Source organism: Callorhinchus milii, unplaced genomic scaffold, assembly GCF_018977255.1.
Source record: "Callorhinchus milii isolate IMCB2004 unplaced genomic scaffold, IMCB_Cmil_1.0 Scaffold9, whole genome shotgun sequence".
In the NCBI taxonomy this organism is placed as follows: Eukaryota; Metazoa; Chordata; class Chondrichthyes; order Chimaeriformes; family Callorhinchidae; genus Callorhinchus; species Callorhinchus milii.
In genome coordinates this window covers 7,244,144-7,271,559 of record NW_024704750.1, presented here as the reverse complement: position 1 = coordinate 7,271,559, position 27,416 = coordinate 7,244,144, and the positions used below count along the sequence as shown (strand labels likewise).

The 27,416-nt window shown below is 39.4% G+C and overlaps 1 protein-coding gene across 4 annotated transcripts in view; it reads left to right on the top strand.

The window, feature by feature from the left end:
* The window catches only part of nin (ninein (GSK3B interacting protein)), a 57,060-nt gene that overhangs the window by 24,077 nt on the left and 5,567 nt on the right, over positions 1 to 27,416 (top strand). For 3 of the 4 annotated variants that reach the window (XM_007888197.1, XM_042338014.1, XM_042338016.1), the window contains exons 5-27: positions 3,600 to 3,645; positions 4,510 to 4,700; positions 7,665 to 7,811; positions 8,934 to 9,101; positions 9,255 to 9,391; positions 10,373 to 10,513; positions 11,349 to 11,523; positions 11,989 to 12,099; positions 12,256 to 12,345; positions 13,491 to 13,629; positions 14,095 to 14,216; positions 14,689 to 15,227; positions 15,946 to 17,475; positions 18,798 to 18,923; positions 19,551 to 19,620; positions 20,314 to 20,529; positions 20,977 to 21,093; positions 21,724 to 21,837; positions 21,946 to 22,059; positions 22,267 to 22,413; positions 23,056 to 23,235; positions 24,064 to 24,213; positions 24,588 to 24,701. In XM_007888197.1, coding sequence (XP_007886388.1) covers positions 3,600 to 3,645; positions 4,510 to 4,700; positions 7,665 to 7,811; positions 8,934 to 9,101; positions 9,255 to 9,391; positions 10,373 to 10,513; positions 11,349 to 11,523; positions 11,989 to 12,099; positions 12,256 to 12,345; positions 13,491 to 13,629; positions 14,095 to 14,216; positions 14,689 to 15,227; positions 15,946 to 17,475; positions 18,798 to 18,923; positions 19,551 to 19,620; positions 20,314 to 20,529; positions 20,977 to 21,093; positions 21,724 to 21,837; positions 21,946 to 22,059; positions 22,267 to 22,413; positions 23,056 to 23,235; positions 24,064 to 24,213; positions 24,588 to 24,701 — 4,884 coding nt within the window. The remainder of the gene's footprint in view (positions 1 to 3,599; positions 3,646 to 4,509; positions 4,701 to 7,664; positions 7,812 to 8,933; positions 9,102 to 9,254; positions 9,392 to 10,372; positions 10,514 to 11,348; positions 11,524 to 11,988; positions 12,100 to 12,255; positions 12,346 to 13,490; positions 13,630 to 14,094; positions 14,217 to 14,688; positions 15,228 to 15,945; positions 17,476 to 18,797; positions 18,924 to 19,550; positions 19,621 to 20,313; positions 20,530 to 20,976; positions 21,094 to 21,723; positions 21,838 to 21,945; positions 22,060 to 22,266; positions 22,414 to 23,055; positions 23,236 to 24,063; positions 24,214 to 24,587; positions 24,702 to 27,416) is intronic. The other variant, XM_042338015.1, reaches the window with a different exon arrangement.

Here is a 27,416-nt window from a genome sequence, read left to right as displayed (position 1 = left end):
GCTCTATGAAACAGATGGTGAAGTGCAAAAGGTTGGTAGATTTATGCATAAAGGGTGAAAAAGGCTATGACAAGTAAACAATAGCAAGAGTAACATGTGCTTATTTTAGTGTATAGGACACGGGCTAGAATACTAAACCTGTGCCATCTGTTCTTTGGTTCAGCAGTGCATGTGTCCATCTGAATAATGCATATGCCGTGCTCTGCCTTCTGCACAGGCTTCAGTACAGAATGACCTGGATCAAACTATGCTGTCCCCTTGATCGTTCACAAAATAAACTACATGGCATTGAAATGCATGGTTCATAGCCCCAAGTGAGATTCATTTGTGCTGTTTGAACGCCCAAGCTTTCTGATCAGGCAGCCGTTTTGCCCTGTGAACTTTTTCACCCTCATCTATACAATGAAATTACTGGGAGCTGGTTTTCAATATGGTAATCCGAAGTACAAGATGTCTGAATGAATGTTTCTTGCAATATATCCAACAGCGGCAGTGATATAAATGGTATTAATGTCTTAATGTCTTACAGGCACAGCTAAGTCATTATACATTTATAATCCCTGCTACTTGTCAAGCAGGTTGCCTTAAATAATGAGAGTGAATCACTTCATGGCAGGGTTTTTAAGTAGCTGTAGCAATAAGATCACAAAGCACAGCGCCCACAACTATTTTCAGTTAGTTTTAAAGGCTGTTCTTAGTCTGACTGGAACAATCATTACAATTGTATAGATTGCCTTTTTCACCAGCAGTGTGTTAAGACCTGTGTGCTGAAATGCCGATACTCTGTAAAATTACAAAACTTGGCAGTTTGTGGTTATAATGGGATTTGCCTATTAGAAATGTATGCGATCATGGAATTTCTCTCTCTCTGTCCTCACCATGAGGTCAACTTGAATCTGCGTTTGTCATTTATCTTCTCGCACTCAGTAAAGTTGTCAATCTTACCAGTGCATTGGAATTTCCTGCATCTGGATTCTCATGCATTTTTCCCAACTGCCTGCAGTCAAATTACTAAGAATGGATTGTCTTTAATCTGTTATTTGTTTTTGGGATGGTTAAAAGATTTCTCTTGTAATCTTTGATCGTTTGGTTGATTGAACCTGATGATGTGCTGGTTGGTTCTGAACATTGTTTACATGATCTTCGTTCTGTAACACTTGGTCATCATTCTCGGGTATAATAAATAATAATCCTTCCATTTTATATAGCGCCTTTCACATCTCTAAACACTTCACAGGATATACTATAAAGTGTAGTGACAGTGTATTTAGTAACGAATGAGGCAGTTAATTTGCACAGAGCAATGTCCCACAAACCACCATGAAGTGAAGAACCAATTTTATTTGCTGGCCAGGGCACCGGGATAAACTCTTTCAATGCTGCCTTTAACACCTTCACTGAAATACTTATGGTCTGTTCTACGAGGTCCAACAGAAGCAATATAATATGCTGTAACCCCAGCCCTGGCATATCTAAAAGTGTTGTTTTGGGTTTACTATTTCAATCCTATTTAAAATTTTATATAAAGGTTTTGTTTCAAGGCTGAAGAACTGTAACTTACCTACTTGTTGCTCCTGGTGATGGGCCATTCATCGAGCATGGCAGTAGAAGAAGACACAGGTTTAGAGTTGTAAAGTGCAGTTTCAAGACAGATATTGGGAAGCATTTCTTTACCCAGAGGGTAATTAACGACTTGATTCAGTACTGTTTTGATCTACCTCTGAAGTGAGAACACCTACATATATATATATATGTGGTGGCCTATTAGTGTATTTCTCCTTCCCTCAAAGTCTTCAACTTAAGTGCATCCTTAGCTATGGAGTGTGCAGAGGAGCTGAACTGCTCTGAGCTGTACAATACTAAACAAAGTATTATTTGTTGCTTTAAGAATAAATAAGGTTTCTTCTGCTTATTGATTTATATTATGGTCCAAATGTCCTCTGAACCGCATTTATCTCTGTCACACAGCGCGCACTGGGTAATTGTTACCCTTTAAGCAGTGCACTGAACAGCAGAGATAAGCACTGCTCACAAAATGGGTTTTCTCGTTTGGAAATATGATGTAGATTTGTTTTGCCCAAAAGGAAATTATCACGATGACTCAATCGGAGGCTCCGTTAAATACTCTACTTGTTAGTGAGGGAAGGCATTTCAAGGCTCATGGCCAAATTGTACCACTATTAAATTACCTTAGGCCAGTGTAACGCTCAATAATAGGGTGTCTGATGTATTCCACCAGCTGCTCCATTAAAAAAAATCGCCACCGCGTTTAATCCTGTTTCTATGGAAACCATGCAGATTAAATGTGGTTTACCATTTTCAATTAGAAAGATGCCCATCTGCAGTTGCCCTGTTTTTTGGGGGGTTCAAAGAGACACTATTTCACTGACTGCTGTTGTGGACCTAATCCATCCAGCTTGCTCTCTGGGTGACGCTGCTGATGTGACAGCCTGTTTGATCAGATTGCTAGATGTAAGCAGTGTTTAAATTTAACCTTGGGGGTGGGTGGGGGAGGGAGGAAGAGTTAATGTATGTTCTGATCAAAGCTGAATACAGCTTTGTACTACCCAGCATTAATGAGAAAGTGTTTCTTTACAGTCAACATCGAGTCCAGGTCCCTGAACTGTCTTTTTTTATATATCCTTTTATATATCCTTAGGTATAAATAATTTTGCTTGAAAAGATCAGGATAACTGTAAACTACACATCAACGTGTTCCTCGTATGTATTCAGTCATTCATTTTTGTAACCATCAATTTATTTCAAACAAAACTATTTATTTTAAGAAGATGTTGGTGTAGAAATATTTTTTCAGGGGACATTCATAATTCATCCTATTTTTGCAAGAGTGATATTAGTAGAGAATGTAAAGCTCATACACATTTAATATTCACATTTATGAGCTTTGGCTGAAATGTAATTCAATGAACTGTTTGTATCCCACTAGGAAGCTCTTCTTCACTTTATTGCAACAGTCTCATGGTAAGCTGTAAGCAGAGATTGAAAGGAAACTGTTGGTTCAGCCTGCGGCGAATTTGTGACTTCATAATCTACCACCACGTGCATCTTTTTATAACCAGCAAATCAAACTGTTCAGACAAGGAGAGAGAGGAATGAATGTCTGTTGGTAGCAAGGTTTGGACACTGCGGCCTGCAGTAAAAAGTTGGCTTTCATCAGTCTTCATTTCGAATCTTTTAGATGCCTTAGGACATGGGACCGCATATCTCAACCCCTGCCTCAGGTTATGATTTAAGTAGTATTGACTTGCGTTCAAACAAAATATTGCAAGAGTAGAATTCTTGTATTGTAGACACCATGAATGGTGGAGGCGAAGTGAGGGTGGGGGGGAGAAAAATATTGCTGGTAATTTTATCACTGTGTTCTATGATGTTCAGTACATTGTCTTTGAAGACTAAGATAGTACAATGTGTGACCAGAACTGTTTCAAAAAGTCTTTCCGTCCTCAGAGCCCTGCTGTTTGGCCACGGAGTATATCGCTGGTTGTCATGGTAACAGCTGCTTTGGGCCCGCATGACGTAAATAATGTCTTCAGATTATTTTATAATGAATTGTTTTGGATTTTATTATTTTTCTTTAGAATTGGAAGACCTCCACAGATCAGGGTGAAGAATATGAGGCTGAAGGTAAGAATAAACTATTTAAACCAATTTAGAACAAAGTCTTTCTCAGATACTGGGTTCAAGCTTTTGTTTCAATTGGATATGTTGTGATATCATTTTAATGCAGGATTTAATTCCACTGAACCTTTTAGAAGAATTCATAACAGATATGTCAACTGGGATTAACCCCAGCAAGTCTACAATGACTCCGATCTCTGGGTGTTGAGTAACTCACCATATAATTGCTATTATTTAATAATAATCCTTGCATTTGATATAGAGTCTTTCATGTCAGAAGGACATCTCAAGGGGCTTCACAGGATTTATTGCAAAGTGTAGTGACTGTAAACTACACATCAACGTGTTCCTCGTATGTATTCAGTCATTCATTTTTGTAACCATCAATTTGTTTGTGGGACAGCAATGTCCCACAAACAGCCATGATGTGAATGATCAATTTTATCCGGGGCATTTTTAGCAGGACATGGGAGAAACTCATTTCTCTTTTCGAATTGTATCATGGGATCTTTAATGTCCACCTCAGCAGGCAAAAGGGACCTCAGTTTAATGTTTCATTCAAAGGACGGACTTCTGCTTAACGTCTCATCCGAAAGATGGTACCTCCAACAATGCACTGCGTTGGGAGTGTCAACCTCAACTGTGAGTTCAAAGTCCCGATGTGGGAATTGAACCCGAATGCTAACTCCGAGGTTACAGTGCTACCAACTAAACCAGGCTGACACATTGTCCTGCAGTGTACTTACAGATAGTCATATAGTTACTTTTTCATGCACGTATGTTAATGGTGGTTAGTGAAGATCCATTGGTTCCAATCCTAAAGCACGCCTTTGCTTATTAACAGGGAAACTCCTGTGCTTGTTTTTCCAGGACAGTTGCGGTTTTGGAACCCCGATGATTTGAACTCTTGCCAGAGCATGTTCAGTGCTGACCCAGATTGGATCGAGGAACGTCTTCAGGCCGTTTGTGAAGAGCTGGGTGTCACCAGAGATGATTATCCAAGCAGGAAAGAGTTGATTTCCATCTGTGACCAGATTGGCCTGCAGAATGTTGACACTGAGGTGAGATTATATCAATGTAAAATATTTAAGGAAATATCTCAGAATTTCTGTACAGGAAGAAATACATTTTTATTTTACACTTCAAATAAATAAGTTGGCTTTGATTTATTCCCCACTTACTTACCCTGTAACTCTCCTTGGCAAAGAAAATGTTCAACTCACAGACCTCTACAAGGTGACTGAGGTCCTCTTTGGTTCTGTACTTATAGTTTTATTAATTTTTTGATTCAAAATGTTTCGCTCTACTTGATGTCCCTTTGATGGAAAATCTGAGATATTGTAGACTGCAATCGCAGCCCCCCCCCCCCCCCCACCCAAACCCCACCCCCCACACATACTGGTTTTCTTTAGGCTATTTAAAACTATGCTGTATTTTGTCTTCAAACACATCATTTGTGTAACTTGATTTGTAACCGTCTATGGAGGCTCAAGCTCAGTGAATTTGCCAGCCGGTGTTGTGCATTGATGTGCACATCAATTGAGGTGTGGTTGTGCTGGGTCCAGGCATCGTATTCAACTGTGTTAAAACTGTACGGTATTTGGGATCAGAAGTGAATTTAGCCAGAATCCTCTGAGCTGCAGAGGGACATCCCTACAATAAGAGAGTTGAGTGCTCTGACAATGCAGATGTGCTGTAGCTGTAATAACCCTCCCAGTGGGATCTCTCCATCACATAACTAAGACCCATGGTGTGTGTATTATCAGAGCATTGCAAGATCTGTACACTGCTCTATTGTTTTGAGATGAATTTGTGTTGTTTCGTGGAACACTGTACCTTACCATCACCCTCAGCGTGGAGATTTGCTGGTTGTGAGAATGTGAAAGCTGACGACTTAATGAAGATTTAGAAGCTATTTAATCCAGAGTTTCACTGTAATTAGGCAAGATGTGTGGAGCTGGTCATGTGGCAGTGTTGACACCACGTGATCAAGTGCATCCATTTTGAGAACCTTCTGAACTCAATTTCCAACAATTCTTCACAAGTCTTGCACCAGAGAGCCCAACAAAATCCCCCAAATAAAACAGAAATTGCTGGAAACGTGTAGCAGGTTGATCAGCATGAGAAAGAAAAAGCGGTTAATGCTTGCTTTGACCTACAGTGCGTTTCCAGTGTTTTCTAATTTTTGCCAGCATTCACAGTATTTCCTTCCTTTTTTTTAATTAACCCCCCCCCACCCCCTTTCGCAGTAGATGAAATGAAGTGTAATAATAGCAATAAGAACATAAGAAATGCTAGACGAAAAAAGACCAAGGTCCATCTAGTTCGCCTTCCACCTTCCTGGTGGTTGCATGCACATATGTCCCTATGTACTGTATAGGTACACATAATAATCCTTTAATTTAGCACCGTACATATAACTTTGAACATCTCAAAGTGTTTCACCCAGCTTTGCTGTGAAGTGCAGTGACTGAGTATTTCTAGGTGATCTGGCAGCACAATAATGTCCCACAATTTCTTCTATGACGTAAATTTCTTTTGTTCTATGATTTATTCCTCCAGATGAAGGAAGGTCATTTTATACTGTCGCACTCTGACTATCATTTTCTGTTTACTCTGCACTCCAAAGTCTGCATTTATAAAAAGAGATTTGAAAATACTCTCCATTAGGGCAGATGAACCTAATACTGTGTTAGAAAGCTACATGTCTTCAAAATCAATTTGTTTAGGCATCAGCACAATGAATAGCTGATAGTTCAATCAATCTCTCAAGGTTGTGACTTAACGATCTCTAAGTTACACCAGAAATGCGCCAGAGTATGAATCTTTTGAAATCCGTTTTCCAGTCGAATTGTTCTTCATCAATTTTTTTTAAAAAAGTGACAATGCTGTAGGTGAAATACCATCAATTTTCACAATGAATTCATCTCATCCAGGTAATGATATTGTAAAATCTAAATAAACATTGGAACAAATGGAAGGGAAAACGCATTAAAACAATTTTTCTATTGTGAAGCTTTTAACTTTCAATTCTCATGGTTGATTCGCAACACAAATGTAAGGTAACTCTCTTCAAATGTAACTTAATAATAGCTTTCAGCTACTGAATAACCTTTGTGTTCAGGTAGAGGCCAGTAACAGCACTGACAGTGTTGTAGGCAGCCAAACATCTAGACAATCCCAGACATCCAGGACAGGAAGGAGAATGAGGGACCTTTAGAAAAATCTTTACAAATGCAGAATCTAGTTCTTCGACAGTCTGAGGAAACACTGGTGGTTTAGTTTCATTGGTTTACAATGATTCTTGGTTGTGTTGTTAGCAGATTTTATGTGGAACGGTGCTAGGATGCTCTGACTGCCCTCGGTGTGTCTATGTTCAAGGTGGGGGGGTGGAGGAGGGAATTATCTGAATTTCTGACTCATCATCATTATCCAGTGTCTCTATCTGGACACTGTGCCAGTGCGGATATTAGGATTCACGGTGAGGCTCTTCACAGTCACTTTATCAGCAAATACTCCCAACACATCCATGTGAAAAATAAGGTCCTGGAAAGCTGTTGTCATCTGTGGAATGGAACCTCAACAGGACTCGTTAAGTCTTCAGAAGAGGAGAAAAATGCAACTAAGAAGCAATTGCTCACAGTTAGTTCAATGTGCTTCTGTGTTTGTTCCCTTCATCGTAACTTATTGACTCCCTCTGGTGGTTAGCTGTGAGGACCGAACCCATGTTTTTATGCACTGTATGTCCTCTGGATCCTGGCACAAATGCTGGTTTGCACTGCACAAATTGTTTCTTTAAAGGTAACTGTGGCAATGCTAATGATAATATTGCCGAGCTCTCATAGCTGCTTGAGGTGAATCAGTGCATGTGGCAACATTTATGCAAACATATGCAACATTTCTGCATATAAATGTGGTATTTAAGTTTCATTGGTATGAAACACACATTAACAACAGATAACAAATATGTTCCTTTATGCTAAACCCAAGTTATTAATTACAAAATGCTCACTTCTATGTTGTAGGTTCTTGAAGAACTTGTTCAGAAACAAGAACAAGATGGTTTGTTGACTGTGGAGGACTTCTTCTACGGTCTCTTTAAAAATGGACAATCAGCACCTCCCTCTGCTTCCACTCCTTACAGGCAACTAAAGAGACATCACTCCTTGCAGGTAATTAAAGCGACATGTCTCCTTACGGGTAATTTATCATAACAACCTGGTGAGCCTGCATTCAGTTATCTTATCATAAGTTCCAGGATACAGGAAACAACAGGGAGATTTTTTAAAAGCTTTGTACATCTCATTACCGAGACCAGACACTACCTCCCTGAACAATACCTGGGATCAATGATTATTGTTCACTTCTGCCCCCTTCTAAGTTTAAATTTTTATGATGTTGCCTTAAGGTTCTCCTTCAACATTCTCCCCTCTTCTCAACCGAAGAGAAAGGCATTAACCAGGCTGACCACGACGGCTCTATTCATGGATGCTCAGTTGACTGTGAAGGTTGGGTTAGACTGACTGATATGTACTAAAATAGTACGTAGCTGGTCACTCACTCTGTGCCTCCACTGGATGGTGCAGTTGAGTTGTTGGGAGTTAATTGTGTGGGGATCCTGAAGGAAAAAAAACACATCATCACACTTTAAGGTGCAGCAAGTTGTTACACCAACACACTGTAATAATAATAATAATAATAATAATAATAATCCTTGCATTTGATATAGCGCTTTTCACGTCGGGAGGACGTCCCAAAGCGCTTACACTGAGCTGCTAGTTTAATTATTCTGCTGTTGACATGATTTGGATGAAACGTTAAACTGAGGACCCTTCTGCCTGTTCAGGTGGACGTTAAAGATCCCATGGCACTATTCGAAAAGAGAAGGGAGATTCTCCTGGTGTCCTGGCCAACAATCCCCTGAATGAAAATTGGTTGTTCACTCCATGGCTGTTTGTGGGACAATCCTGCCATGTTTGCCTACAAATACAGTCACTCCATTGCATAGTAAATCAAGTGAAGCGCTTTGAGTTGTCCTTCTGCTGCTACCCTGCGTGAGGGGCGCTATATAAATACCAGTTATTGTTGTAGGGCGCTATTATACATGTGAAGTTTTCCTGTGGCTGTTTTTTTGCTGTTGATTTGCTTCCTTGATGTCTCAGCATCTTTTGCCCCCCACCCCAACCTTTCCAGATGCCCTGTTGTTACATTACACACCTCATTGCTTTATTTTGCTCTAAATGAACCATGAGGTTGTTTTTTGTTATATACTTGTTTCCCTTCTTCTGTATTAGCCCTTTGATGAAAGTGGGCGGCGCACTGCTACCCCATCTGCAATGACTGGTACAATTGGCCTTCGCCTCTTCTCCTGTTTGGATGACGGGACAGGTTACACCTCGGCTGATCAAATCCTCGATGCCTGGCAAGAGGGGGGGATTGAGAACGGCCTTGAAATTTTAAAGGTAAAAAAAAAAAAATTTTTTTTTGTCGGTTTAAATTAGCTCCCATTTTAGCTTGATTTCTACCCAAAAAGTGCCCAGGTGTGGCCACTCTAGTCACATTGTGTTCAGCATTTTCCTTGTACGATGCCTAACGCGCTTGGTTACTGTTTCCAGACCTTGGATTTTGGCCCAGATGGCAAGGTCAATCTGACTGAACTCACCCTGGCTTTGGAGAACGAGCTGCTGATAACCAAGAATGGAATCCACCAAGCGGTTCTTGCCAGCTTCAAACATGAGATTAGACATTTAATGTGAGTGAATTGCTGCTTCAGTTTTTAGTTTGAACAAGAAAATCAAACGTGCGCAGATTCTGCTGCATGAGTTACTAGGCCAAGAGACCAGATGCCTTCAAGAGTTGTGTGGAGGCTTCAGTCACTGACCCAGATTTTATCTGCACAGCTTCATTGTGTTCTCATCTCCGCCTCCTCCTGAAACTTATCCAGGATCCTAATGCCAGGCCCTAAACATCGTCTTTTGATTATTTTTTTTCGTTCAGTGGAATTTTTAAAGGGTTGTATGCGACTGAAGGGAATGCCGATAAGGGCTCAGTTTGTTTCAATGGTTCTTGGAAAGTCATATTAATAGGAGGTATTGCCTGTCAACTTCAATTTGGCAGTGAAATCGCTGGTTTTAAAAAAAAAAACAATTTCTTGATGCTATAGTATTTTGGAATGTTATTAACACAGTTCAACGCAGTAAGAAGAGGTGACTGAAAGACAATAATAGTACAGAAATCTGTAATACAGTAAAACTCACATAAGTCATATCAGTCGAAATATGAGTTACAGACAAACTTGTGTAATTTTATACGATTGTCACGCAATAAACAAGTACCTTGTTTTCCGTGCATGTTTCAATGAAGTACAGTGTACAACTGTTACGATTTAGATAATACGACTAGTGCAAAGAAATCAAAGTGTTTTTGGTAGGAAACTGAATGGGACTTGGGTGCATGTACCCATACAATATCATACAATGATATGATTTATAAAGGGATGACTCATATGAGTTGTACTGTATTGAGGAATTATAGAGCAGTTGAATGGTCTACATCTACTTTCCCTTCAATAATTGGTGAAAAGAAATGAACCCGCCTGCAGGCACAATTTAATTCCCTTAATGATGTTGCTCAAAAATCATATCTAATATTTGCACCGATGTTTTATGATTTGAGTTGAATATAATGTGAGACAACTGAACACCATAAAAAAACAATCATGTTTGCCTTTCAGGGAACGGGTAGACCAGGTTTTAAGAGAAAAGGAAAAACTCCACACAGACTTGGATAAAGCAGATAGGTTGAAAAACCTGATGGCTTCTGAAGTAGATGATCATCACGCAGCTATTGAACGGCTCAATGAGTGCAATCTCCGGTAATTGACAATCTATGACTCCTTCACTTTTATTCCAGTCTCACCTTGCTTTCAAAGACTGCTGTAGATTTGTGATCTTGTGTCAAACCTGTTTATTGTGCATGAGGATACATTAGCTGGAAGTTTAGCTTCAAAGGGAATTTGTGTTGAACGCCCTTCCAATGCCCTTCTGTGATCGAGATATGGAACACAAGTTTGTGCTGAGATTCGCTTCACTGGTTCCTGAGCTTAGCCATGTGATTAAGGAAGGGAAAGAACTTTATTCATTGCTCGGGGAGAGTGAAGATAAGAGACAACTCACTGAGCACATAGTTCAAGGGAAAGCTGAGAATGTCCTCTAGATAAAATTCAGGACAATTGCCACAAAACTAGCTATTTATTTGAATAAGATAATCACTATAGCTATAACGTGCAGCAAGCACATTTTTTTTAACCACTACTATGAGTCGACTGGCGGAGCTCGCAGTGCTGATTCCACAATAGGTGGAAGCTTGGTCAATGAAATGTAAGATGCCGTTAACTATTTTACTGAGTTGTATGCATTTCTCTTGGATCAAATAACCATCATTATTGGAACATCAGAGGACATAAAGAAAGGATGAGTTGAGCAAGGTTGTGCACATGGATCATGTACAGCAGCAGCAACAACAACAAAATTACATTTATAGAGCGCCTTTCACATCAAGAGGGCGTCCCAAGGCGCTGAGTACAGCATACTCATATATGGATTCTTCCACATCTCCCCCATGCTCCACATTCCTAAAGTATAATTGGGAAAAGGCCAATCCTTCGGCAGAATGCATTGTTCATGACTTGGCTGTTGTTGGCTTTTCAGGAAGCTGGAACAGGAGCACAGGGAACGTCTTGCTGCCTTGAAGGCAGACCTAACCAAAGAAAAAGACCTGATTCTGCAGCAAGCCAGCAGGCAAAGTAGTGAGTTGGAGAAGGAGATTGAGAAGGTGAAAGCAGAGGAATCGTACCTCAGGGATCGACTTGCACTGTCTTTGAAGGTGAGAACTCTTTTTCATATCTAACTGTTATTTGACAAAGAAAGGCGAGGCTGTTGGCTGTAGCACAATTCCTATTTCAAAGCCTTGGCCGTGGGTCAGAGAATAAGTTTCTCCTTTCAAGTAAAGCCAATAGCTGAACATCGCTGTTTGAATTGAATTTGAGATGAATTACAGAGAAATGCTGACTCCAATTCCAGATCACAATGTTGCATTTACATGTCTGTTACAGTTGTACCTTTACTCAATGTAAAATTACTGTAAGCAGTTATACCCTGGTAGTTTTGCACACCAACTTGACATAGAATGAAAAATATAGCGGTGATCTGCACATTAGTAAAACTGTACACATGTGGAATTTGTGAAGTTTCCAGGTTTCATCATTATTATTATTTTACTTTCAATAGTACACTAAATGAATTCTGGATAACATGAGATTGTCTAAACAACTTTTAATGTTGTTTAAAGGAAAACAGTCGTCTGGAAAGAGAACTTTTGGAAAATGGAGAGAAACTGGTGGGGTTTGAGAACCAAGCTAAGAAACTGCAAAAGAACCTGGACAATGTTCTGAAGGAGAAGGTAGCTTTTTGTAACAAGGCAACTGTTTATTGGTCTATTGTGTTGGGGCTTGTGGTCTGAGCAATATTGGTACTTTTAGTAAAGCTGAGCCACTATACAAACATACAACTAGATGGATTCAAAATACGTTAGATCTGTTCCCATCCACTCTTACAGTTTGGAGACCTTGATCCAACCAGCGCTGAATTTTTCTTGCATGAGGAAAGATTTTCACGGTTGAGAAGGGAATATGAACAGCAGTGCAGGGTAAGTGAACCCAATATGTAATGTGAATAATTGTAAATAAATCTAACATATGATGTGAATTACGCAGGAAAGGAATTGGTCATGTTTAGATATGGCATTCTCAGCGAACCTCTGCTGTTAAAGTTGCAGAGTTTCAGCTACCCTAAAGAACGTGAGTAAATGCCCAGCAACTTTTTGACAAGTGTCTAATGAATAGGACTGAAATCCAGCCAAGAAAATGGCAAATCAAGCCACTTCATGTTTGAGGACAATTTCTTTATGTAGAAACTAAATTTTTATAGTCTGTTATACTGAGCAACTGCCTGGAATGCTCAGGAAACTCCTCTGCATGATTTAGTGTGAGAAAGATTAATTCAAGCTACGGCTGGCTGAAGCTGGGAACGTTGAGTAAATATTAATCTTTTCCTGTCCAAGAATTTTTTTTTAAACTCATTTCACAGTTATTGTGTATCTTTTGGGTATGAAGAGGTAGTTTCACTGTGCCTGTCTGGAGTTTGCAAAACCAACTAGTCCAGTGTTGAATGAAGATGAGGTGTTATCTTTGATGTTGAACCCCTTTGTTCATTGCGGAAGTTGAAAAGTGACTGCACCTAAATCAAATGTTTTGCAAGATGGATTTGTAAGACACCAGTAGCTCCCAGATGACAAGAGCAGGAATGCAATGCACTTGTTTGTAAGAGTATTAGATACTGACAAGACACAACTTGTGGAGTCCTGTAGCTCAGTGGTTAGAGCACTCGCTTTGCAAGCGAGAGACCTGAGTTCAATTCCAGGCAGAGGGCGAAACCTTGGGCAAGTTCCTTACTCCACACGCCTAATAATAATCCCTCCAAAACCAAAAACAATAATAAATTGGTCATTTTCAATCTACGACTGTTTGTGGGACATTGCTGTGCGCAATTGGCTGCCGCGTTTGCCCACAAATACAGTCAATTCACTTTACAGTGTGTTTTATGAAGCGCTTTGGGACGTCCTCCCGACGTGAAAAGCGCTATATCAAATGCAAGGATTATTATTATTATTATAACTTGGCCACTCCTTGCAGAAAATCAGAATCACGTTTGTTGTACTGTTATCAACTAAAGTCGATTGTTCTGTCTGGGCAGGACTGTGCTCACTGTTTTGAATCTCCTTGCTTAAATTAGGAGCTTCAGGATCGGATTGATGAGCTCCAGTCTGAGTTACAAGCATATCAGACCCAGGACAAAAGTTTTAAACAACTCTGGGGAAGTTCACTCTCAGACGAAATGGAGAACAAGACTGGCGCCATTGACTGTGATCAAGGTACAGCAGGAAGCTCTCAAACCAAACCCTTGCAGATCATTTGGCGAATTGCAATATTCAAGCACACTCAACATACCGTATAGGAGTGGGAAACGCATATTTGTGTTGTAGAGTTGTCAAGTTGTCACTCAATATACAAGGATAGATTGTTGTACTGAGGCGGTGGGGAGAGAAACTTTTAGGAAACATACTTTTAGTCAATATGAAAATATGCTGTTTGTCCAGTCTATGTGAACTATTGTGTTTTGTCCGCCTGGCTCGCCTTTGATGCATGGTATTAATGTGGATTTGAATCTGTTTAATTGTTGAAGCATAGTCAGTTGTTCAACTTTCTTTTTTAAACTGAGTGGTTGCGCTTTATGTTAAAATAAGGCTAAAATTTTCCCTCTTCATGGCAAAATAAAATTTTTCACAAATATGCATTCATCTATCTCGTTGAGAAAATTCTTTATTGTTCTATTCTAGGACTTCAATCTGAAGAATGCAATCCGTTGAATCTGAGTCTTGAGGCAGAAATGGTCATCGAGCAAATCAAAGAGCAACATCACCAGGCATTTGAAAGTTTGAAAGTCGATCTTGAAACTAAGGCAAGTAAATGACCGACTCGAACTGAAATAATTCATCATTGGAAAAGATTTGTCTGCTTGAAGGCTAAAATTATTAGTTTCTCTGGGAAATACTGTGCATTGTTCAAACAATTGTATTGTTTGGAATTCTGTTTTGACATCTGCTGAAGATCTGGGTGAACAAATTATTTTGTCACAATGAAACTCAGAGGATCTTTGACAAACTGTCACTTATTTACTCACTATTCAAACAATGCAAATAGCCTACTTAAGCATTCGAATGATCCATATTTTCGATAATCACATTTGCTGATGCAATAACTATGTTTTATGAAATTATACTGATTTCCTGTGCATCAATGATCCTTCATACCTGGTGATATTTGGCTTTCATCAGTTGAAAATGGTTGCAAATGTATTTGTGCCCATTTTTTTTTTAACAATGCCCTGTGGAGTAGTGTATGATCGGGATATTTTTCTGCATTTTTTCCAGGTACGTTTTTACGAGGCACAAATAGAAGAGACAAAACTCAAATATGAAACAGAGGAAAAAATTATTAAACAAAAGTGCAAGGAAGACATTTTGCAAATGGAAAAGCAAATAGATGATCTCAAAAGCCATATTTCCAAACTCCAAGGGGAGACCGAGTTCCTTAAAATGCTGCAGCAAACGACAGAATACAAGTGCGAAGAAGAGAAACGGGCAGTGCAGGATTGGTTTCATGAAGAAAAACGGCAACTGCAGGAACAATTCAAGCAAAAACACGAAGATACACTCAGGATTAAATTAGACGAAGAGAGACGGTCTCTTCACAATGAGAAAGAAATGCTGCTAGAAAAGCAGAAGAGTGCTGAAATTCAAATAGAGGCACAAAGAAAAGAACTGATAGAGACATTCCTACAAGAGAGAGCTGAACTGCAGCAGATCTACGAGGCACAAATTTCGAAGATCGAGCAAAATATGACACAAGAGAAAGAGGAGCTGCAAAGGGATCTCCTAGAAGAAAAGCAAAAGGAACTTTGCGAGGAAAGGTGAGGACCTTATAGGTGGAATCAAAGGTGGAATGATAGATTTAGAAGGTTATTCGAGAATCATAGGGAGGAGTACATGAGTTTTTCCTCTTTGGGATTTATTTGAAACAAATGCATTAGCTTTAGGTTATTAGCATTTTATTAATCAAAAAAAAATTGTGCAATTGTGATTTTTAAAAAATATATGTATAAATGTCAATCTGTAAATCATACACTTGAACAAACATTTTCTTGTCAAACTGTTGAATCTTCTGATCATGGGTCAAACGGCTCCAATTCCACTGTTTAGTTGGAAAAAGAGACCTGAAGGAATGTGCAGAGACTTGGAATGATCTTTGCTGTCTGTCTGGCTAGTTTGTAAGAGATCATAATTTTACCCACACAGTATACTGTACATTTTACAGTATATCCTGTGAAGCTCTTTGAGACATCTCAATGACGTGATAAGGTGCTATATCAAATGTGAAGATTATCATTATCATTTATTCCCAGTGGATTTCCTGGAAAGACATTGATTTAAGTTATTAAAATATTTAAAGCACACAGGAGTGACTAACACAACTAGCATTCGATGACAGAGACAGAGATACCTTCCTAGCCGCATAACATCACACTGCTGGAATATTTCCTTCAGATAATTTTTCGTTTTGCTGCTTGTATTGTAATGAAAAATTGTTTTTTTTAAAAATAGTGATACTTGTGATATTTCATCACATAGGAAAAACATGGAGAATGATTTTAACCAGAAGATTTCTGAGATGGAAGCCCAATATTCCAATGAACATCAAAAAATCATGCTTAAACTCAAAGCAGAAATGTCTGAACTTGAGCAGAAATACAAGCAAGAAATTATGGAACTCCGCGATCAGCTCTGGGAGGAAAAAGGTCAGTGGGAATTTGAAAAGGAGGAGATTCTACAGGAAAACGAAGAAGAAAAGGAGAGACTAAAGGATGCGCTAGAAAACAAAATAGCCCTACTTTCTCGTACGATAGCCCAGGAGAGGGAACTTGTGATAAAGTCAGGAAAAGAAGAAGTAAATATGCTTGCGTCCAAAAATCAGCAGCTGCAGAAAGAACTTGAGGAGCTACAAGCTGCTACCTCCAGTAGAGAGAGTAAGTTGTCAAATGAACTGATTTGTCTGAAGAAGGAAATGGAGAATCAATTACAAGTGAAGGACAAACAGTTGATTGAGGCTGAGGGGAAGTGGGAGCAGTCAAGAGTATTGCTTGAAGAGGTAAAAGCAGAATCTGAAAGGGAAAAAGCAGCACTGAACTTGGAGAAATGTAGCTTGAAAGAAACGTACAAGGCAATGATGGAAGACGTGGAGGCTTCTGCTCAAGCTCACGTGTCGCAGGAAGAATTTGAGAAAGAAAGAGCTGAGTTGAGATCTGAAATTTCCAGACTGCAAGAGACGACGAAAGATATGTTCAAGAACGCAGTAACCCTTTGTGCCGTGCAGAAAATCAATGAAGAGTTGGTGAGGGAAAATCAAGCAATGAACGGCAAGATCAGCCAACTGCAGGAGAAGGGACAAAAACTGGAAAAAGAAGCTCTGCTTCTTGCAGAACTGCAAACTGTTCACGAGCAAGTAAAAAGGGAGAACGAGGAGCTGGGCTCTGAATTGTTAGAGTTGCAGGAAAGGACTAAGGATTTAGAAGGGAAAGAATTGGCGCTTGCAAGCCTACAAAATGCTATTGAAATTCTTACAAACGAAAAGTCAGAAATAGTGAAACAAAATGCAGAGCTTCTGGAAAAAGCTAAACGGTTAGAAGAGAAAGTAGTTGTTCTTACAAACATAAGGAAAGCACAACAAGAGTTTGAGAAAGAAAGAGCACAAATAAATTCAGAGAATGTGAGCCTGAAAGAGAGGATAAGGGAACTAGAAGAAAAATCCCAGGAGCTCTCAATCCTTCAGACAACCATAGAACTGCTTGAATCCGAGAAGGCAGAAATAGTGGAAGAGCATCAAGAACTCCAAGAAAAGGGGAAAAGGTTAGAAGACAAGTTAGTATTTCTTACAGATTTAGAAAAGGCATATGAAGAGTCTGAGAGAGAAAGAGTAGAAGTAAGTGCAGAGAACGTCAGTCTTAAAGAAAGTACTAAAGAGTTGGAAGAGAAGGTTTTGTCCATTCCAGCATTACAGAAGAAGAACGCTCAAACTGAGAGAGAGAATGTTGAGTTGAAGGCTGCCATTGCTGAGCTGCAAGCACAATCTACTGAGATGCAACACCAGGCTAGAGTGAACAGGTAATGGTCATGTTTGACCTCTGAGGTTTCAGTAAATTTCCAGTCATTTGTGAGAAGCTATTTTGCTGTAATTTTAGTTGGCTAAAGTTTACAATTAACAATTTCATTTCTAATGCTTTTTTCTTCCAAAACGCATGGACAGCTGACTTCTGCTGTGAGATGTGGTAAGCCTGGAAACAATAATGGGTTGAGGTGGTGCATTTATTTTTAGATGCACTGATATGCATCATGTCTGTGGTGTCTGAATGCTTCAGATTGTTACTTTTTNGTTGTTGAATCAAAGTCTCAAAGTAAATGCTTGGAACTACTATTCTTAAAGATTGCTGCCAACATCATTATGAATGTCAATTGTGCTTTAAATTTCACAAATTTGATTTCTTAAAAGCAAAAGTTGCTAGCGGGCCATTAATCAGATAAGCAGTTTCACTGAAACTGACATAATGCATGACTAGTGATCCTCTGTAGGATCACAGCGATTCCTTAAAGGATAATTGTTGATTAGATAAGAGTATGTAAAAAACATAAAGTTGCAGAAATTGGGTCAACCTTCTGGCATTCCTAAACTCATTCCTCTCCCTACATAAGCAGCATTTACTCTGACATATTCCACCCTTCACACACGACTCTGAATAACGTGAGCGCGCCCCTGGCCACCAACTTGGATATTGCTAAATGGTGATTTTTTGGGGGGGTTGAGTAGGGAGGATGTTAATGCAGTGAATGGGTACTTTTTCCCAGTAAGAAAACGAGAGATATATGTCAACCAAAGGAAAGCAGTTAATGACAGCTTTTGTTAAACTGAGCAGGAAAAATAGAGTGGGGAATATTATGGAATGTGTAAAATGCACCACCTTTTGTGTGTTTCATAAAGCATGCCAGAAAGGTGATGTTCGTTCATCTTCATTGAGTGAAATGCATCACTGCATGCCTGATTATCTCAATATGACAGTCTTGCATGATTTCTTCATCACCTATTTGTTTACTTGCATGTTCATATCTTTCCCCCCCACCCTCCCCTACAAGATATCATCCACCATTACATTTTATTGCAGAACTGATTTTTTTGTTTATCCTATGAGGTTTCAGTAACGAGCATTTAGAGATGTCTTAATCTTACCCTTTCCATCTCCTTATAAGTGCCTTTCAGTTTGCACACATGTGCATGAAAATTGTAACAAATGCAACCTAATTTGAATATTCTTGTAGGAGCTGCAATCAGTTTGCATGAAGCATTTTAGTTTTCAATTCATCAAATTACATCCAGCAGACAGACTTGGCCACTTAACCACGTTAAACCTGTTGCAACATTCTTTCTTACACAGTGGTGAAGCTGAAGAGCTCACTGAGAAATATGCCACCTTGAAACATAAAATGACCACACTTATGGAGAAGGAAAGAAATTTTCATCAGAAAATAACAGAAATGAATGAAGCACAACAGGAATTAATGTAAGTTCTTCGAAATTCTCATGTGACTACGTTACATTCCCATTCTCGCCCGACTCTGCTGGCTCCCTATCCTTCAGAGGATCCAGTTCAAGATCCTGGTCCTCACCTACAAAGCCCACCATGGCCTCGCCCCACCCTACTTCTGCGACCTCCTAACCCCCTACCAACCCATCTGCTCAGCCGGCTCTGGCCTGCTCCATGTCCCCCGATCCATCCGCCCCACCATTGGCGAGAGAGCCTTCAGCCACTTTGCCTCCAACCTCTGGAATTCCATCCCCCAGTCACTCCGCCTCGCCCCCTCCTTAGTCTCCTTCAGGTCCCACCTCAAGACCCTCCTCTTCGACCATGCCATTGGCCAACCCCTTCCCCTCCCCTCCCTTCCCCCCCCACCCCCCTGACCTCAGCTCAGGTCTGAAATGCTGTACACTGTCCAGCGCCTTGTGATGTCCTCCCGACGTGAAAGGCACTATACAAATGTAATCTTGTTGTTGTTACATTCATAATACTCATATTTGGTGATTAGTAGCTTTCATTCAGCATAACCAGATGTATGCTTTTCAAACTACTGTGCTTACATTATTGTATTAAAGCTGAATACAAAGTTATGGGGGTTTGATCTTTTTACAGGCAACAAGAGGAGATTTTAAAAGCTGAAAATATGAATGCTCAGAGAATTATAGAAATGCTGAACAAACAGGTATGCTCTTGATAATTTCAGACATTTTAAATATTGGTTCATGCTGTATTGTCTACATGCCACTTGGATGAACTGTAAAAATCGACATTTAAAATATGCAGCATTATTACTGTATGATGATGATGTGCCAAATTCATCATTGAACAGGCCTGCTACTGTTTGGAGTCCTGATTCTGTAATGTTACTAATTCTTATTTTAAGTAGAATAATGCAGTGTTGACATTAAAATATAGGTCACTTGTTGCGTGTAGAATATTTTTAATTGATGGTCCTGTGCAGCTGAGGGATTAATAATCAGATTCAGTGGCAATCTATTTTCACATCCTGGCAGGAGTGGAAAATGTCTCAGTGATTAACAAAGGAAAAATCTGGGGCAGGATGTCTATAATCTTAGAATTAAAATTAATTGTGTGAGAAGACACTAATTTTTTTTGGTCATTTGCTGATTCTAATCCCCGAAACAGTCTGATAATTTTTTAAGAAAGTCATTTGCAGACGGTTGATAAACATCCCATAAACTATTACTGCAGGAATCGTTAACTATTTTGCTATTTTTGTTTGCAGTTTCCAGGTATTTAGCATCTTGTTTTGAATTGTATCAGATATAGAGTTGTGACTTGTACTATTAGTTACGTTAAACTGACTCTGCCGACTGTTCTCAAAACCTTTGTTCCAAACTGTACCCCAAATCAGATGGCGGAGACGAGATCCCGGAATCGGCAGCTGGATGCAGAGAACGAGAATCTTTGCCGAAAAAACTCTAAGAATCAAGCTGACGTGCAGGATCTGAACCGCCGACTCGCTGATCTACTGCGACAGAAGGAGAAAAAGATGGATAGGCAGCTGCTTGAAGAATGGGAGCTAGAGAAATCCCAAATAATGGAAGAAATGGAAAATAGCCGAGCAGAGGTAAATCATTGTGATTTTTGCCTCGTAACCCACCATAGTGGCCTAATCATTCAAAGTGACTTTTGAACACTTATACCTAAAGCCAAATTACTAATCGGCATTTATGATACCTATTTCATGTTGTGGGTAGCATTCATATAGTTGACTGACCACTTAAATGTATTTTTATTAAAGAACTGTGGGGAGAGAGAATATTTCCATATCCTTTCCTCCTGTTTTGCCTCAGAAATTGCTTCTCATCAGAGAGCCAAGAGGGTGGGATAGTGCAGTTTAACCTTCCAGCCTCTGCAGGTGTATTTGTTGTGGATTAGATATTCTGTTTGCACTCTCTTTCTCTTGTGGATTCTGGCCCTGCACATTATCATTCAGTGACGCTCTGTATGAAAACATAGCTTTGTGTGTTTTGGTAGTCATGACATTACATGTATCTTACTTATTTCCTGACAGTCATCCACTCTCATATCTGCTTTGGAGGCTGATTTGTCTGAAATGAAACTGAAGAAACACCTGCTGGAACAGGACAAGCTTCTCCTCAGCCAACAACTCGAAGATGTGAAATTTCAGGTAGAAGCGTCCCACAAATCTTCAGTGCAGTCATTTTGAAAAGCTCTTGTTGTCCAGGATTCATTGGAAATAAGTTTTTTTTAAATTCTAAGTATGTACTGTAATAAATATAGAATGTGTCCATTTGGAGAATACAAATACAATGAACATCAGTTTCTTGCCAATTTGTTTCATGCCAATTTGATATTTTTTTTAAGTACATATTACAATTCAGTGTTGATAATGATGAATCCGATTTGTACAAAGAACAACTGTCACTCATCTCCCATTACTTGATAACAAGATGTTCAATTGAATATCAAATTTTTAGAAAAGATTTTTTGTGCTTTTTTTCTCATGGGATTTGAATATGCTGCCAAGCCTTCATATTATTAACTTTAGTCGTTTTGCGCAAAGCAGTTCTCTGCTTATTTGATAGTGAGAATATTTGTTTGAGAAATGATAAGAGAATTGTTGTTATTTATTTCAGATATTGATACACTGGTTTCATACAGTTGCATGGAGTGATGCTTCATAGTTGTTGACATTCTTGTGATTTTAAACAGCTCGTGAATAGATTCTGCATTGATGCATTTATTAATGAGCTTCTTGTCTCTCAATAAGCTTAACAGCAGTTTCTTGTTTCTCCAGTTATCTGAATGTAATAGGCTGGAGAGTGAGGTCACTTCTCTAAAGTATACGAATGAAAAGTTAATACAGGAGAAAGAAACATTGAGCGATGAAGTGAACCGCTGTGTTGACAGGGTATGGAAATCACTGAAGCACTTTAAAGTTGATGAATACTAATTGGCATCATTTTTTTTAGACTGAATATGTAGCCCTCTATCAACAAATGCTTCTTATTATATACAGATTGCCAAAATGAATGTCATGGAGATGCAGGTAATCAGCTTGAGACAAGAGCAGCAGACTTTGCAACAACAAATCCATATGTTGACTACACAGCTGAATATGTCACAAGAAAAGGTATTGGAATATTTGTAGTTATATTTTGCCCACCTCTTCAGGACCCTACTCCCAGTGCAGCCGTCTCAATTGTGAAGTAATTGAAATCTCTATTATAACAGACACGCTTTTTATAGTTTTGATGTATAAACTTCAACATGTTTATCAGGCATAATTTTCCATCCTAAATTTTGCTATTCATATTTGATCCTCTTGTCCATCTTTCAGATACAGAGTCTGGAAGAAACCTTACAAAATGCTCATTTCCAGGCAGCGCGGTGTAAATCAGACTTCCGGGTCTCTCAACAGGAGAAGGAGGCCTTGAAACAGGAAGTGACGTCTTTGCACAAAGAACTACAGACCACCAAAGATGAGGTACAACGTGACTTTAATTCTATTTGATTCCTTCACGTAGCCTGTAACACTTCAAATAAGGTTGAAGCGTTCTTCAAGTCAGTAAAGCTGACGTGATTATGTGCACATTTGTTCAGAAGAGCGAATCTGAAACCTGATACTTCCCAATAAACATACAGCAATAACTTGTGCAATAGTAGCGATATTCAAGCATTCATTGTTGAAAAGAGGCAATAGTTACATTTTGTGTGCTACAAGCTTCTCATTTGTTAAGTTGATGCACTACGGACTGTTCGAACCAGTAGCTCCTACTTGGGATTCTCCACTTGGCTAGTTGCAGGTTACAGTGATGCTGTCAGAACACACTACATTCCCACAGGCAGAAAGAGGCAGTCAAAGGATGAACCATTGGAAGATGCTTCCGTTCCAGCTAAGCAGCTGGTCACAGAGTGGTATTGGCGTAGAACTAAAAGGATTTGCTCTTTAAAAGAGCCAGCACAGACATGATGTGCTGTAAATCCCAATGGTTCTATGACTGTAAGCCAAGAAATGGTTCATGCTTCGGGGAGATCTAACGAAACAAAAAAAAAGGATGCCCTTCCATATAGTTTTCTTCAACAAATCGTCTGATTTTTAAATAAGATCACGATATCTTTCTGTTAGAATCAGGTGCTAGAGCTGAACTTGAATTCTGCGGACTTCCAACACCAACATAAGAGGCTGTACCGGGATGACCTGGCTCGGCTGGTGGAGAAGGAACAACAACTGCTGAGGCAGGAGAACGAGAGGCTTCAGAGAGAGGCTCAGCACACAAAAGGAGAGCTGCAGCAGGCCAGGGAGAAGGTAACTAAGAGAGCGTCTTCAGACTTCCAGATGAATTGTTTCATATCTTGGTGGAAGGCATTTCTAGCAGTGCAGAATGCATTGATGCCTTAGAAGTGCCTGCAGCTATTGCCATCTAACTGAGTAGGCACTTCTAAGGAGAATGTAGCAGCAATTGAAGAGAATAAACGCATCCATCTAAATAGCCCACTAAACACAATGGCCTCTTTCATTTTTGAGACATGGGTTCAAATAACCATTTGCCTTTCAACCTGACTCGCAGAGCAAGATTGCAATCAGAGTTATAGAGGACTCCCAGCTCTCCAGTCCGAAATGAGATGGAATGGGAAACAGATGGGATTACACACTGCAATTTTGTTGTATTTTATACACTATTAGGATGGAGGAGGAAAAACAAAGGAATAATTTGTGATGGTACTGGAAGGAGTCTCCATTTACATTCCTTATTAAGGAATCCCATTTAGAAATACTATAAATTAGATCCAATGTGGTTTATAATGATGATCCTTGCATTGGATATGCTGCCCTTCACGCTGGGAGGACTCCTCAAAGTATTGCACAGGATGGGATGTTACTGTAAAGTGTAGTGACTGTGTGTTTTGTAGAAAAACATGGGTGGTCAGTTTGTACACAACAGTGACCCAACCAAGGGATTGACCAATTCAAAGGATTAGGCATTTGGTTGATTTTGTATGGTTTAAAATAGGATGTACAAATCCCACATTAGCAGTTCACTGCGAAGTTTCAATAGAACATTTTCTTGTTAAAATCAATACGTTTATGAAAGATATATAGTGAATTAACAATATTTTTTTCTCGTTTTGACAGATCAAATATCTAGATTCTACACTTTTAACCCTCAAACAGCAGAAGCACTACAATAAATCTGCCATGGTCAAAGCTGCTGAACAGGAGAAACTCAGCCTGAAGAGAGAATGTGACCAGATTCAGAAAGAACTGCTATCAGCCAACAGGAAGGTAAGGCATAAGATTAATAAAGGAAACATTTTTTTCCTCTCTAGGAATATCCAATTAGAAGGGCAGAGAAGCAAAAGAGTGAGCAAGGAAGCATGCCTGCATTTGAGTAAGATTTGTCTGTGAACAGTCTTCATGTACATTAAAGCTTTGTAAAGTGTTGATGGAGAAATAACTCTGGAAGAAACAAAGTTCAAGAAAGGATTCTTTAAACAAAATTAGAGGCTACTCGAGGTCATAAATAATGACCTTAAGTAACCTTTATTTAACAGTAGCCAATCTGTCCTCAATCCGAATCCAGTCTGAATGTCGTGCTTACATTAAATATTGAGTAGAATCTACACGTGGTCCTGATACTGCATTTATTCTCCTGACAGATAAGTCTGATGGGCTCACTCGAACAGGAGTTGGAAGTCCTCAAAGTGGAGAATGAAATGCTGCAAAACGAACAAGCCAAGCTGGAGAGCCAGTTAATGGAGACCCGTGACCAGGTGTGTTGGGTAAAACTGAAAGAGATATGTGACCAAATGATGTTCCATTTACTTGATATTCTTTAGCTCCTCATTGTTGCTCTTCTGAGAGACCAGCTAACACAGCACTGACCAGACATCAAATCTGAGACTTACCCAAGACTGAATCCATTGGCTGAATATCAATCCAAGCCCAGCATTTACCCACAAAAATCACAACCTTGGAGAAGTGTTGTATAGGCTACTTCCAGGTCAGCATGAGTAGAAACCAAACATTTGTTCAGATTCTTTAGCTCTTCTTTCTTTCATCGTGTTTGTGACTGATGTGTACACAGGATAAAGTGAATTAGGTACACAATGCACCAGAAAGATTTATTGCCCTGGGGCTCTGCCTAAGATAGTTTGTGAAGGCAGAAGGGCTTTTCATTTCAAATACTGTAGTTGCATATCACAGTGTTTACAAGGCTGTCATTTGACTGACTTCATTGTGACCTATAAACCAAACCAAATAAACTTGATCAGCTTGTTGAATTTTCAGCAATTAAAATCTTACTTTGAATTTAAGCAAATCTATGGACGTGGAGGTCATGATGTGAAGACCTTAAGGCTGTGGGTTAACCTGTGCCTTACTTATATATTTGTTGTATTCTTTGACATGAGTACTGTCCTCTCTTGTCTTTTGAAACATTGTTCCTTAGTGTAAAGTTGAAATTGTGTACCTTGAAGTTGAGGAAGTGATTGTTTACATTTACTGCTTCACAACTTTGCATCTTGACTTTCCTGCTGATTTGTATCGTTCCAAATTTTAATACATTTGCTGACAAAAGCATTTGATAAATGTACACATTGTTCGGAATGTGGATGAAATAACAAAAACAAATGTTTCTGTGGCATCCTTCATACCTTAATGCAGGTTTACAGTAGAATCCACTCAGTCACAGCAGTCGAAATTAAAGGGAAAAAATCAAATAGGGATATCTATATAAAACAGAAATGATGGAAATCCAAGCCGACCTTTCAGTATCTGAGAGAAATAATAATAAAAATCCTTGCATTTTGATATAGTCTTTGAGCTGTCTCAAAGTACTTCACAGAATATACTGTAAAGTGAATTGACTGTGTATTTTTGGGGCAAAACATGGCAGCCAATCGTGGATTGAGTGACCAATTTTTCGTTAATGAATTATTATCCCCGGAAATGCGATCGGGCAATCAACAAACAACCAAGTTTCTACTTACTGCTAGGTAAACAAAGGAGTGTGGAGTAAGGGAACTTGCCCAACATTTCACCCTGCCCGGGAATCCAACCCAAGTCTCTCGCTTGCGAGGCGAACGCTCTAACCACTGAGTTAAAGTTGTGAGTCAGCTGGAGAAGGTTGCTTCACCTGGAGAGGAAATATTGTTGTGTTCTTTTTATATCTAAAAAGAGAAGGAGGATTGCATCAGTAAAAATGCGTTATGAGAGAACCATGTGTATTAACTGGCATGAATGCAAGAACTCCCCAGTTGTGTGTTGCCCTGCAGTTGGCTTGAGTGTCATCTGGAATGTGATGTGCTGCCATTCAGGCCATTCAGGTCTAACTGGCTGATGTTTTTACACTCACTGAAGTTAGTCATCTTTTCAAAATCCTCTGGAAGATAACAACTTAACGCTCAAATAATGGGATTTGCAGTGTGATTCCAAAGTGGTGTAGTCATATGTGAGTTGCAAGGCAAATGTTTTTTTAAGCCAACTACAAGAATATGTTAGTTTGGTCTGTACATTGCGAATTCGTCTCATCTTCTAATCTAAAATATGACACAGTTTTCTGTTACATCTTTTATAAAGCTGACACTACTCGTGTGTAAAACGAACTGTTCTCGCAACCTCTGAGAACTGTTTTAACTCCAGGCATCCTAGAGAGCCTGCGGCAGAGACAGGAGACAGTGGTGGCTGCTGCTCATAGTCTGTATCAGATATCCCAACTGACATTAATGCAGCCAGTTGTGGTTTGACTGTTTATGTTCAAAGAAGAGTTTTCCACATCAATCCATTCCACGTGTCTCCTTGTTCTGATGCCACTTCAGTAATCCCAGTAATGTACAATATGTTCAAAATAACTTCACAATAAATGCGGTACAATAAAATGTGAATTCAAAGTCAGAACAGCCTGACTGTATATTTTATAACTCTGGATAAACCTTTGTCGCTGTTCACATGTCAGTCACTTTTAGTATTTACTTTAGTATGTGTTACTGTAACCCTTTGAGTACTGATTTTATTTCAGTTTCTGACAATGCTTCTAAATTCAGCGTCTCTTCAATCATGTGCTTGTTATGGTTCAATTCCTGCACCATAATTACACTTTTAGTGCTGTAAAATGTAGCATAAATGTCAGAGTGTTCAGCCACTAAATGACACAGCATTCCAATAGCAGACCTGAGGAAGTGCTCCTGGATCTCAAGTATATTCGGTGCCAGATTATGACCAACACCATAAATATATCTCTATAACTACCAGTGCAAGTTCACTCCAGTCACGTTTGGCTCCACAAATTAGGCACTCTGCTTTTCTCCAAAACACGTCAATAACTTGCATTTATATAGCGCCCTTCACACGAGTAGTGTCTCGGAGCGCTTGTGTGGCTCGACGCCAAGCTGGAAAGGGAGGGGAGGTGACCGAAGGCACAGTCGAAGAGGAAAAATCTTCGGGTGTGATTGAACATGTGCTACTCTGTGAACATGGATACACATGTG